Genomic DNA, 14,525 nt, shown 5'->3' with positions numbered 1-14,525 from the left:
GCGTTTCAAAAATACAAATTCTTTGTGAAATTTAACAAGTCGTTTTTACAGCACATTTCAATGAATGTTTGAATTTTACGAACAATCAGTAGCTAACTGTATGGTTGGCTAAAAACCTTGATTAGACCTTGAACTTCCTGGCCACAAACCTTACTTTATTTTGTCACAATTTTTGGTCATGCTTCTCTGCCAACATTTCCCTTTTAACTTTGCTATGTCAACTGTCACAATGCACTTGCAGGCTCTAATCATCAAGAGGCTCTGTGCAGTGAGTTTCTTATCCCTCTCTTACAATTCAGTTGCTGACTTGAACATATCAAAACTTCTATTCATCAATCCATCAACCTCGTGGGTGAGTATTGGGTTTTCCTTTATATAGTTGATTTGGACTTAAGCATGGGGAACAGAATATCAAAACTTGCTGACGCAAAAGTAAAGGATTTGGCAAACAGACAGGCTGTAAAAGACGTCAGGAGCTTAGCAGAATGGGTAGACAATTTAATGTGAAGAAGTATGAGATAATATATTTTGGGAGGAAAACCAAAAATAAGGTAGTACACACTCAATGGAAAGCCTGTGAGCAACCGGAATATCTAGCAGTTCAATTCCTGGAAAGTGTAGGTGGATTAAACAGCAAAAAGCCAATTGAGAAATCTGTACAAGGCAGTTAGAATACCCATTTGGGGGTGTCAATTATTAGAAGGGCATTAAAGTACATATCGTGTAAATGTGCCAGGGATGGGAATTTATAGTTAAAAGAAAAAAAAAGACTTGCAATTATATAATGCTTTTCATAATCACCAGACATCTCAAAGCACTTTAGAGCCAATGAAGTACTTTTGAAGTGTAGTCACTGTTGTAGGAAACGTGGCAGCCAATTTGCACACAGCAAGCTCCCACAAACAGCAATGTGACAATGACCCAGATAATGTTTTTGGGATGTTGATTGAGGGATAAATATTGACCAGGACACCAGGAATAACTCAAAATAGTGGCGTGGTATCTTTTACATCCACCTGTGCAGGCAGATGGGGCCTCAGTTTAATGTCTCATCTAAACGACAGCACCTCCTACAGTGCAGCACTCCCTCAGTAATTCACTAGAGTGTCAGCCTTGATTTTTGTGCTCAGAACCCTGTGACTCAGAGGCAAGAGTGCTACCAACTGAGCCATGGCTGACAGTTATGAGGAGAAACTTCAGATGGCAATTGACGGTGAAAAGAAGATTTAGTAAAGGTTAAAAAATCAAAAGGTTTTTGATAATTAAGGAAAGACAATTTTCTCCAGTTAGGGGCCAGTGATGAGGAATAATCAATTTAAAATTGTCACTGAGAGACTGAAGAGAGAAATTAAGAGAAAAATTAATTTTTGCAGGGCATAGAATGCTTTACATCATAAAGTGATTGAGGCAGAGGCCATTATATTTTTAACAGAAAAGTGAAGCAGAGGAAGATACAGGGCTACAAGGAACGCTCGGAGCAGTGGGATTAGTTTGGGATTGCTCCAGTAAAGAGCAAACAAGATGGACCAAATGACCTCTTCCTGTGTTGCAAATGTCTATGATGAGTTCAATGTCACTTCTATCTGTAAGTGTAACAATACAAGAGAAGGCAGTAGTATAAACTACACAATCTCTATGCTATCATTGACTCACTGAGGTGTACTCTTGTGGTTTGGGGCATCATCAATGACTCAAGTCAGTTTTCAGTTTTATAATTCTCTTCAAACAGCCACCATTCTCTATTGATCACAACAGCATCTGTTTCTCCACTTTGCTTTATCTTAAGCCAAAAATATGTTGGCCATAATTGCCATGAATCAGGGAATATTTCATACAACTTGAGGCTGCCAGCAATGCTGCGCAAAACTGATCTGACAAGACACATTTGAGAGAGGCGGTTTGCTTATGCTTGATTGATCATAAAGGCAGTAACAAGAACAGAGGTTCCTCTGTCCTCCCTTCACACAGCATTATAGGAGCAGATTACATTAAGTTCACGCCTCATACAAAGTCAGCAGGTAACTTCCCAATTCATACAGCAGGGAACAAAGTGTTTCGAAAGTTACCGTTACAAGGCAAGTTTAGCAAAAACTCCATGCAGTCCAACTTCAATCTTCTAACTGTTTTGACTTAGCTGACCTATACCAGAGGCAGCTTTAGCAGGCATACAACAGGCCTTAGAAAGTTGGGGGGCTGAAATGCTGCAGGGAGAGGCCCGTCTTGACCCACGAATTCGAGAAGGGCCTGCCGCATATTACCGACGGCAGGGGGACCTCGGTGCAGCCGCATGGAGTTCCGAGGCGAGAACCTGGTGAGGAGGGGGGAGTAATAAAGATTTCAGGGCAGGAGGGGTGAGGAAGTGGGGAAAACAGATTTAATTGGTGATGTGAATGATGGGAAGGGTTTAGAGGCCAGATGTTATAAGGTTGGGGGGGAAAGCTCAATCGAGAAATCAATTGATTTGGGGGGGGGGGGGGGTTGGGGAAGGTCTTCCATTACTTACCTTTCTTTTCAGTAACAGTCACTTATGCTTTGCCTTTAAACATTAAAACTAATTGTAAGGGCTTACAGCCCTTTAAAAATGGCGCCTGTGCGGTGGTGTCGGGCGCCATTGCCAGGGATGCAGAGGCTGCCCCTACATGTCATCGGCGGGCACTCTGTCCCCACTATTGAAATGAGCCCCCGCGGTCCTCAGCGGCCACTAAATGCAGGCAGCCTGCTGAGTTTAAAGGGTATCCTGCAAAACCAGGTGCCCGGATAAAATCCGACCCAGGGAGTGGGCAACTGGCCAGGATTCCTACTCTTCCTTGTGTGTATGTGTGTGTGTGTGTCAGGCTCAGCTCTGATGCCCCGTGTGGTCAAATCCCAGTTGCCATTCACTGGAAAGGCTCAAACATGAATGCTGGCAAGTAGCAGAAGCATTGGAGGACATTGTCTTTGAAAATAAGATGGAGAAAATTGACAAGGAACAACGAGCATTGCTTACTCTATGTTGAGTTTGATCTGGAAATAGAGGATATAGGATTTAAATGTGGTAAATTTTTAATTTGTGGAGATTGCATCCTGCAGTAATCTAGCAAGATATTATTTTCCGATTTTAAATACAGTATTTTACCCAATGTGGTTAAATTGTGCTTAACTCATGAAGCACCTAAGGATCTTAAAACTTCATATTATCTAGATAAATATTTTTAGAGTATTCATCACAAATTAGCCTGAAAGGACGATGGAAGCAGATTCAATAGTAACTTTGAAAAGGGAATTGGATATATACTTGAAGGTAAAAAAAAAATTCAGGGCTCTGAGGCAAAGTCAAGGGAATGGGACTAATTTCAAAGAGCCAGCACAGGCATGATGGACTGAAAAGCCCCCTTCTCATTTGTCTGATTCTATGATTCAGTGTAAAAAGTATCTAAAATAGAAAGGTGGTTAGTTCGTGTTGTCTTTCTGACCTGAAGCCAGTTGTGGCAATTTAACTCCAACTGACCTCGCTCTCTGTTTACTTACTGCAATTGGACTTCGTACCCCTAAAATTATTGGCCACTTAAACACGTTGTCAACTTAGCAGTAGTCTAATACATTGTGTTATATAGTTTAACGCTTCTGACATTTCAAAAGAGCTGTACAAACTAGTTTATCAGGTTCATGACAACAGGACATCGATTAGTAGTCATAAATTGTACTGTATGATGAAGTGTGAAGCGTGAGTGCTCCTTTAAAACTAAAAAAAAATCCTCTTCAGTTTTTAAGGCATTTTCTCCCCTCTTAAGCCTGCCTCGTGTTTCATACCAACTTAAGACAACGCTCATCCTAGCCCTTTGCTGCTCCAAGACCATTCCTTAGGAGTTTTTTAAGAGTAGCTGTGTATAGCTGTACCTCCTGTGGAAGAGTTTGACCTCTGCTCTACATCACCCCATAGTTACTTCAGGGGACTTATCGACATTAATCACATCAGTGTTGCTCACGCATTGCACTTATTAAAGGGATTCCTATAATCAGCAGGGAGCCATGAATCTGACTTTGAGATGGCACAGTATATTAACTTTTCATATATTCACCTTCTAACCCCTTACATTACTAACAATTGGAATTACTTCTGCTAGCTGACTTTGATCTTTTCCAATTTTCTTATATATGTCTGTTCAATCCCCCCCTCATTTTCTACTCCTGGCCTCACTCAATGTTTCTGCCTACATCAAACAGATGCCAAATAAGGGCTCCACAGATGCCGGTCAAACTCTGGAAACCAATGTTGTAAAATGTTATATCTAGTAGTTGTCCCAGGGTCAACCAAAATCACAACAAACGCTTATGGGTAAAAAGAGAAAGTAAACGCAGCACAGCTTCAAATTTTTAAAAAAACTTCATATATTTCTAATCTGAAAATGGGATTATCATTGACAAGGCCAAATTAAAACAAATGGATGTGTTTTATTTCAATCACAATACATATACTTGCAACAGATTAAAATTTGTAAATGGGCACTGCATATTACCCATCTTACTGTGCAGTACTAATAATTACCACAGGTTTTATGGAAAGGTCATTCTAATTTGACATCTGTACTTAAAGATGCACTGTCTCCCTTTTGGAAAGCTTTTCCAGGAGGCTGTTTCTGGAGCACTCTAACTGAAACACTACAAAGTGCATCAAGTGCTGTCGGGCAAACTTTCATGATGCAGCTTTGCTGGGGCTATGCATTCTTTTTTAAGACAATTTGAAAAGCTGATGGAAATGTTTGTTGATGTGATTGGCAATAAACATACGCAACCATCAGTGAAAGGAACTGCAAATGTTTATTAACTTAGAAATTCAAATCTGCTGTGCATCTATCATATATTTTAATTCAGGAATGACCAATTTGTTTTAGCTCAGTCTTTCAAGGTTGTGAAAAATGCTGGCAATTCTAACTTTAAAATTGTCTGGGAAGGAAGGCAAGTATGGTTTGACTGGCCTTGGATTTACAAAGTTATGTTACGAGTATTCCAAGACTAGAAGTTTCCGTGCCTTTCCGACTCTGGGTCTTTCCTCTATTGGCCTGATTTGAGTCTCACTTTTAGGCGAATCAAGTAAAACTGATTAATGGTCAAGATTTTGTGGTGATGCAGTTATTCCCTTCCCCCAAAATCCAAACTTTCAGAGCAATCTTATCTTTATGCCAAAGGCAATAACAAGTACTTGAGCTTTGATATGTAATTTAAGATGTGGTTAGATCTGGATTGCACTATATTCATTTTTTTTTAAAGTAGTTTCCTCAATAATTTATCTTCTTTTTAAAACTTATTCTGTCCACACCACAACCATTACCTGACCTAGAGGCTTGGCAGGCAAATTATTCCCCAAACCTCGGCCTACTGAACCTGCAGCTGAATTGTCCCAGTCTCGAAACACCCTTTGTGATTTATGAGGAAGGACTTCCCCATTAACTTTAGAAGCTCAACGTGGGAGAAATCTTGCAAGAGCCTAAACTTATCCATTCTGTGGTGAAATACATCAATACACTTGTCTGCTCATGCTGCTGGCTGTATCCACTCTGAGCTGCCTGCTATTTTTGACCTCCTTCCTTAAAGGGCGCACTTTTTCACCATTCCATGATTAAGCGGGAAGCCAAATGACTTGCTCTGATGTCCTCTAACAATAATAGCACAGAAGTTAAATTGAAAGCCATTGCTGGTGAACAACCATTATTTTCTGTGTATGCTCAGCCTTCGATGATTGCCGTCTATTGACATTAGAAACTAGAACAAGCCTCTGTTATTTGTGCAACCATGTTTGTGAGCCCACATACTGCATCTCTGTGGCACAAACATTGCCACACAAATATGCTGGGCCACCACAATGACCATATAAATAAACTGCAGCTCAAAGCCATCACTTTCTAAGGCGATGAAGCCAAAGTACATAAAAGTGTATCAAACACTCCAAACCAACTTAATCTCACAAAAGTTTCCCTCTCTTTGCCCCCAACCACCACGTGCAATTTACACTCCTTTCGCTCCAGACTGTGAGCCGTGTTAGGTTATGGTTTCTTGAGTAGCAAAACGCTTCTGGTATCACATCACATGTTGATTCTCCTTGTATAAGCCTAGACAGCAAGTGGGTAATTTTAACCGACCTCACCGGACAGGAATCCCACGGGATCAGGTGGAATGCTGGTTTTATGTTTTACATCCCGCTCACTGACGTCAATAGAGAGTAAAATCAGGTGCGGGGGTAAACCCAGCATTGCTCTTGATCCATCAGTTTCTCAATGGATGGGTTAGATTAAAATTTCCCTCCAAGAATTAGTAGGCTATTTAACCATGGAGGAAAGACAAGTCTGATTCTGTCCTTATCTGACACTTTCCAACAAGAATCACTGAATAGTCAGTTACCAGGTACAGAACTCTGGCTGATTTCCCTCCTGTCTAGACTGCTGAGTCCTATTGTAGTGCCTCTACCTACGCCCTGGCTATTAGCTAAATCAGCACAAACCAGAGATCCAATTTCAGACCTTCCTGGTTTGCACGACCAATCAGTGCACTTCCCCACTGGACCATTATGGGAAAAGAGCTTTATTCTTTCAAAGTTAATGTTCAGGTTATAACTGCAGCAGTATTTATGGCCAAACTGTATCTCGTTGCTTGGGTTTGTACAATAATATCAGGTGTCCTTTCACGTTCTGCAAACCAAGAGTGTGTATATTCAGAATTGCAACAGAGATGAACCAGAGAGACACAGCCAGTGAAGATGATGCAATCGAAGCGCAAGAAAACGTGGAAAATTACTTATTAACTTGAATGAGCAATATGCTGTACGACTCTATAACACTTTGCAACTGAAAAACTGCACTGAAGAATTAGATCTTCATCACAGAAGTGGCTCACCTGCAATCATCCAAAGCCTGGACTAGATAGAAATACTGGAGGCTAGTATTTGCAGTTTATATTTTATTTTTAAATACAGTAGCGATATTTTGTGTAATTCTTCTAAATGGTCACATTCACTGAACTATAATACAAATAATCCTTCCGGCTTCTAATTCTAGACAATGGGAATATTTAGCTCAGAATATAATCAGTTCAACTTGAGTCTAAGGCCAAACGCTTTCTGAAATTAAAATGATTGCAAAAGTGAGAGTGAAGTCTTAAGATATGTAAAATGATGTGCCATTGATGGGAGTGTGACCAGCTTACCCATGAGGGGAACGGAAGGGGTAAAAAAGAGATGAGTCAGTATGGTTGCTTACATGTATCCCTTGGAAATCTGAAAGAGGTCTGAGAAAAGTTTGTGTGGTCACCTCTCCTTCGCTCGTCCCCCCCCACCCCCACCAACCCCCAACCAGATGCAACATGGCATGGGCAGGAGAGGAACTGAAAAAGTCAATAAGAATTTATTGATGTTCCCCACATCGATCAATTAAACACTTTTTACCTTTAGACATATTTATTTTGAAATCTCAATCATCCTAAAAATAAACTGCCAAAGAGATGCAGGACTCTTGAAAGGCAGCAAGATATAGGGATTCTGAGTCTGAATGTAGTGCTGAGTTGATAATGGTCAAAGCCTTAGCAGTTGTTAACTAGTCCTAATTTGTTTTCCAGTGACTATGAAAAATTAAAGGAAATTTTACACTCCACTGGGATCTAAGGTTATGTGAGGAACTATCATGGAAAGTGGCCTAAGTGAGGTATGCTACTGTAAGTTGTGAGGGAAAGAAAATGCAGTCTATGTTTACAAAGGTGATTCCTTATTGTCAAAGTCTCTGGTTTCAGTTTCTTCATGGTTGATACAAAATATGCAATGTGATCCTCAAAATACAGCCAATAAATGGTGAAATTCTATGCAATGCAAACAGAACTTGGCCTATTCAGTTACCCTAACTAGGTCCTTATAACAGGTAATCGCAGCCTCCTTATAGATGCTAGCCAAGGCCACCAACAGACAGAAATGCGAAGGTAAAAATTCTAATATCCCAAGTAATAAAAACAGCATTTCACTTACTCGATCACTGTAAACTAATGGTCCTGTGTATACAGTTCTGTAATATGAAAGGAAAAGGGACTACCTTTCTGCTCCTTTACAAGATGCTTAAGAAAACTGAAGCAAATAAATCCTAGATGAGCTCAAGTTTTAATTGGAAGTTCAGTAGCTCAGCAGCTGTCCCACAGATGTTAAACAATATTAGCTTGAGATAGAATCATTACGATTTTCTTTTGTGCATGTGGTGTATCTGTATTAAATAGAAAGTGATCTCATAATCATAAAATAGAAGCAATCTGTTTATAGTTTTGTCCCCTCCCAAAATGCTCTGCCCTCTTGGATGCAAATATTGTTTGATTTGTAATGAACGTCAGTAGAAATACGATTCTCTCCCCACAGCAACATGTTTTCTTAATTTTTCTGAGGTTTGGCATTAAGGAGTTGTCCAATCCTATTGACTGCTCTCCAGCCATTGTTAAAGAGTGGTAATCAACAAACAACTTGTTTAACAGTGTCAGTTTGGTAGTGCTCCCTTCACTGGGTTAGAAGGTTTTGGCTTCAGCACATAGTCTAGGTTAGCGTTCCAATGCAGAACTACTGTTGGATGTACCGTCCTTCAGATAAGATGGTAGAAGATGATGTGGCACTATTTGTCAAGCAATGAGTGCTTTCGGGTATCCTGGCCAACATTTTTCTCAGCCAGTGCTACTACAAGAAGGGTGCACTGATTGTCCGTTGAGAACAACAGTGCACCTCAATACTTGCACTGTAATAGTGCAGTTCAAAGCCAAATCATTGTTTGAACCGCTTTCAGATGTTTGGACATGATAAAGACACATATGTAAATGCAAGTATTGAGGTGTACTATTAAGATGTCCATGGCTTTATAAATAGGGGCATAGTGTACAAAAACAGGAAGTAATGATAAACCTGTATAAAACACTGGTTTGGCCTCAAATGGAGTATTGTGTCCAGTTCTGACTACCACACTTTTAGGAAGGATGGGAAAGCATTAGGGACGGTGCAGAAAAGATTCTCGAGACTGGTCCCAGGGATGAGGAACTTCAGTTACATAGATAGGCTGGGGAAGCTGGGTCTGTTCTCCTTGGAGACGAGACGATTAAGAGGAGATTTGATAGAGGTGTGCAAAATCATGAGGGGACTTGACAGATGGGGAGAAATTGTTCCCATTGGCGGAGAGATCCAGAACCGGAGGGCACCAATTTAAGGTGATTGGTAAAAGAAGCAATGGCGAAATGAGATAAAACTTTGTTATGCAGTGAGTGGGCAGGATCTGGAATGCACTTGCTGAAAAGTGTAGTGGAGGCAAATTCAGTCGAGGGAGTGGGAATAACTGAGTTTCTTTTGCAGAGAGTAGGAACAGACATGACAGGCCAAATGGTCTCTTTTTGTGCTGTAACTATTCTATGTCTGGTTTTCTCTCCCTGGAATATAATTTTCTCCCCAGCATCTTCTGTTTCAACTAGTAATTAATTGAGTAAGTGCACAATATGTAACTAACCTTTCTCCCAAGACCATTTTGTCCATGGGCTCAACACTGTTAATGTTGCACATTCAGATAGAAGTGTTGGTAAAGGATCCTTACTTCTTTGCTAAATGCAACCATGCAAATTTACAGGAGGCATATCCATGGTTGTGGCCTGTACTGACCTGACTCATGACAGGCAAAGGTTACAAGAACATAAAATGGCTCCTATGGTCATTAATAACGACTGCGCAAATCATGCAGTTTTACAGATAATAACAAGCTGCAGGTCCTTAAGAGGCACAGCAATACGAAATAAGACTTAAAATAGATTTTGTGTACTTTTGTTGATTTTTTAAAAATGAATTTCTTTTTGTTTTACTACATTTTTCACCCTTTATACTTCCGCTTCGCTTTCAAGCTCTCCACCTTGTCCACAGTAATACCGGCTCTATATCCCCTTCTCATGGAACTGACGCACACAATACTCTTACACCCTGTGACATCTTAAACTGACACCACAATACTTCCCTTTGTGAGTGAAAATATCTAGTTAGACAATTGGCTATGCAAATCTAAACCATCCAATCAGATGCCCAAATTTTCACAGGCCTGCTGCCTGATTAAGCTGTTCCAGGGTTTAAAGGCTCCCTCGGCCAGCCAGCAGAGTCAGTGTCAAGTACAACGGGTTGCAATCTGCAGAAAAATTGCAAACAAACTGTAAAATGACAACAGCTGGACAACCCATGTGGTTAACCAATATATATTTATACGGGGAAAGCGCATCAGTTCACAGAAATGCATATGATCGAATCACAACATGAACACACTATTTAGGAATAAGAAGGGAATATCCAGCTTTATGACAGTATGGAATAATTAAATTCATGCTGTTTTGTGATTCTGGTATATAATTTCCAGAACAGTGGATTTGAAAACAAACTAATTGCTTTCAGGAACAAGTGCCTTTGATTCACAACCACTTTCAAAAATTCTTTGCTGCTTAATTATTTGGATATAGTTAACATTTTATCTTTCAATGATATTTATGTGCTGGATGTTATCACCTAGTGTATTAACAGCTCCACCAATATTTCCCCTACCCTCCAGAAAACATTCACTCCTTGCTCAAATAGATTCCTCAATACCTGTTCTTATTAAATGAGCCGAGACTGTGTTGCAGCTAATTTCACTGCACTGGGTCTGGAAGGCTATCATAGCCAATCTTCAACTGACACACACACATTCTTCCAGTGAGGGTCGCTGGATGGTGAATAAGAGCAGGCACCCTTGCTGATTTACCCTCCCTAATCCAAGGACATTGAGCCCCAACTGTAGTCACCCTATTCTGATAATTCAGCCCAGACCAAGAATTGAACCCATAACCTTTGCAGTTTTGTACAGCTTAGCTAATTGCTGCTCTAGCCAGTTGAGACACTGATAGAACTTCTTACAATTTGGAAAAAAATTAACTACAGCGAGTTACAATAAGTGGCCATGAAAAGATGGTTTATTTCAAGATAACTCTGGCGCTCACTATCTGTGTTAACATTATACCTGTTAATGCTATGACAGAAAATCAGTAGACTGTCACAGAAACCTTGAACAGTATTTATGAACTGCAAATCATCTAAATCAGCTTTTTTGCTATCAATTCCTACAGTGCCTACACTTCTCCCAGTTAATGGAATTACATTTTAAAAATAAACTTACATATTAACTTAATAAATTATTGGAATATCCTATCAAAAGGTTACTTCCAAGATCTCCTGATAGTTCAAGGCATCATGATGCTGGGTCACACAGACAAGGGCAATCCCAGGTTTAATTCCCTGGTCTGTGCTGTTCGACCAATCAGTAGAATTGCACTGTATCGTCCAGAATACAGACAGGAAAAATCAGACATTGCTCCCATTCTGAAATGCTGTCCAGTGACCCTTCCTGAAAATTCTTTCCTTGTAAACAGCAAGTAAGAACAGAAGGGCCTGTTTCAGTGCTATATCTCTCTATGACTCTATGAAGCCTCACACTTGCGCAATGGTCACTTAAGCAAGCTATAGGAGCACTGTCAGCACCTACAATACTGTATCTCACTATTAAGAAGTCAACTTCAGGAGTGGGTGAAAATATGATGTTGGCAGGAAGAGAGGGGGAGGAAAAAAACTTCCTTTACAGTGCTACAGTAAGAAAGTTGCAATCAATAACTAGTGTTAGAGTAACCTCTTCATGAAGAATGCAATAATGATCCAAATCATGGTGTTATAATGAAAATTCTACTGAATAAAATCCATAAGCACAGATATCATTACATTCCTTTTACAGTATAATGAGAAAGTTGCAGATGTACTATGCAATACTCAATTGTACTATCTGTCTTCCCACTATGGTGAGGACCACTTATGATTATTGTGGTTTGGGTTAACAAAAAAGGCATTAACATGCTAGTCTAGTACCATGGTTAAGTCACAGCTCTTGCCAAGTATGTCAGATGCTTTTGATAAGGTAATTACATCATAGGCCGGCACCATACATTGCCAGGAGGAAGTGAATTGGTTACTTCTCTGTTGCTGAGTTGCTGTGTTTGTAATAGCCTCCTCTCCAAATACACTTTGGTTTATTTTGTCGGTATGCCATTGTAAAATGCATTTTTAGTTATGTGATTTTTAAAAAATGTTTGATTTGACAGTTTCTACATTACTGTATCATCTGAAACTTCATTAGGACTTTCCCCAAAGGACAATCACATACAGTGCCTCTCAACCCTACCCTATTCCCTATCTAAGGTTCCAAAGACATTGGGAAAGGAGGGATAGTAGTGGACGTGTGGTTCTCATCATTGATCACTATCCAGCAATCTCTGGCGAAAGTGCATTTATGTGGAACGTCAGGTGAGAACAGGATCAGGCTGGATTATGATGCCTCTTGTGATCAAATAGCTAATTAACACTCAAGCTTATGAATGAAGAATGAGTGTGGTACTAGAATGCGGCCAATGCCAACCATGCAACAACTCCCCAGCGTGATTCAGGAGAGGACGTTTGCAGAACTTGCCCCTGAAGAATATTTGGATTGGGTAAAATCTGTGGCGGAGAAGATCATGTCTTATGATCTGGTCCATGAAGCACTTTCGAAGTCAATATCTCTTAGTTCCCATTCTAATATTGATGAAGCTCCACCTTGAGGGTGGCACATGGTCATTATACTGTAGACTATGACCAATGGACTATTAACAGTGTACTAAAGCACTATAAAATAAAAACTCTTTAAGATCAGCTAATTACCCTTCCTGTTTGGTAGTGAGAGTTGAACTCATCACCAATTCTCCGCAGCTCTTGTCCAATCCATACCTCGGGCTGCACGTCCATGGGCACTGACAGAGACCTTTCCCGGATTCCAGTGCTTGGTTGTATCCTCTCTGTGCCTGCAAAAAATAATAATTTAAAGGGTCAGTGCTCAAAGACATGGAAAAATGTGAGGACCAGCAGATCAATGTGCACTGAAGTCCCCATCATGGGCTCAGTATATGAACCCACACCTGAATGTAAACAACATCGAAAAATTTCTTGAGCTAAAGCCTTCTTCACACAGCTGTGTTAACCAGGTAAAAAATAATGGCAGAAACTTCCTAATATCAGATCAATTGTACACATAGTAAAATCTTACTGTGGTAGAATGACTAACTTTTTAGGTGCTGTAATTCTGGTGTTTTAAGTTGCAGCTTTTGAAATAGTTTTATGTCTTCCAAATATAAGATAGCAACATAAGGACCAGAGATTGTAAAGACTGAATTATAATCTGAGAAATATGTTTTTTTTTGTTTAAAGTGCCTATTTTTTCTACTTATATTGCGGTATAGAATTTCAATGTTGGAGAATGCAATTACAGGCACATAGTAATTATGGCAGAAGCCAGACACAAACTCCCTCTGCTCTTCACTCAACAACTTTATACTGATATAATAAAAGCAAAATACTGCGGATGCTGGAAATCTGAAATAAAAACAAGAAATGCTGGAACCACTCAGCAGGTCTGGCAGCATCTGTGGAAAGAGAAGCAGAGTTAACGTTTCGGGTCAGTGACCCTTCCGATGAAGGGTCACTGACCCGAAACGTTAACTCTGCTTCTCTTTCCACAGATGCTGCCAGACCTGCTGAGTGGTTCCAGCATTTCTTGTTTTTAACTTTATACTGATGTTGATCTCAGGAGTGTGTCTCCTTATTGCACCATTCCTGGGTTTTTGCAGTTCCCCGTGCACTGACTGAGTTTGATGATTTCTGCTGAATTGAAATCAAGCCATTCATTTAACCAATTATTACTTAGTGCTCAACAAAAGATGTGAACTGTTCCACTGTAGATTCTTATATATTTGTTGGTTTCGACCATAACTGCAGTAAACCATCTGTCATTAAGCAATTAAGTCTCATAACAGTTTATATTGGCCTGTTTAGCATGTAAAACTGTTGCCCGAATCCTAACCTGCATCAAGTCCCCATCGTTCCTATATGGCCTTCCAGTATGGTGATGCCTCGATTTAAGTTCTCATTCGTGTTCAAATCTCTCGATGGCCTCACCAACTCCCCATCTCTGTAACCTCTTCCAGCCATACAACCCTTCACCAATTCAGGCTTCTTGTGTATCTTCACTTCTTTTGCCCTACCATTGGCGGCCGTGTCTTCAGCTGTCTTGGCCCTAAGCTTTGGAATTCCTTCCCAGACCTCTTTGCTTCTCTCTCCTCCTTTGAGAACCTCCTTAAAACCTACCTCTTTGACTCTGGTCACCTGCCCTAATCTCCTTCTTTGGCTCAGTGTCAATTTTTTTCTGATTTCACTCCTGTGAAGTGCTTTGGGATGTTTCACTATGTTTAAAAAGAACTATATAATTGCACGTTGTTGTAAAGGATTCAACACATTCAAAAGACGAGAACTATCAGTCCCATTTTGCTAATAGGGTAGTGGGCACTGCAGTACTATTTACTGAAATGAAATATGAGTTGCAAACCCAACCGTGTTAACAATAGTCAGTTTTCCTCAATAAGTAAGCTTGACTTTCTTTTTGGTAATGATAAACTGGAATAAG

General features: G+C 40.1%; 1 protein-coding gene across 7 annotated transcripts in view; it reads right to left on the bottom strand.

The window, feature by feature from the left end:
- bcl2l11 (BCL2 like 11) overlaps positions 1 to 14,525 on the bottom strand; it is a 41,786-nt gene that overhangs the window by 17,627 nt on the left and 9,634 nt on the right. For all 7 annotated transcript variants that reach the window (XR_010972981.1, XR_010972977.1, XR_010972982.1 and 4 more), the window contains one exon: positions 12,731 to 12,870. Coding sequence is in view for 4 of the 7 variants with exons in the window: in XM_068027532.1 (XP_067883633.1) it covers positions 12,731 to 12,870 (140 nt within the window). In the remaining 3 variants the exon portion in view is untranslated. The remainder of the gene's footprint in view (positions 1 to 12,730; positions 12,871 to 14,525) is intronic.

Source organism: Heterodontus francisci, chromosome 3 (assembly GCF_036365525.1).
Source record: "Heterodontus francisci isolate sHetFra1 chromosome 3, sHetFra1.hap1, whole genome shotgun sequence".
Taxonomy (NCBI): Eukaryota; Metazoa; Chordata; class Chondrichthyes; order Heterodontiformes; family Heterodontidae; genus Heterodontus; species Heterodontus francisci.
The sequence above is the reverse complement of the archived record's forward strand: the minus strand, read 5'-3'. Positions and strand labels throughout refer to the sequence as shown.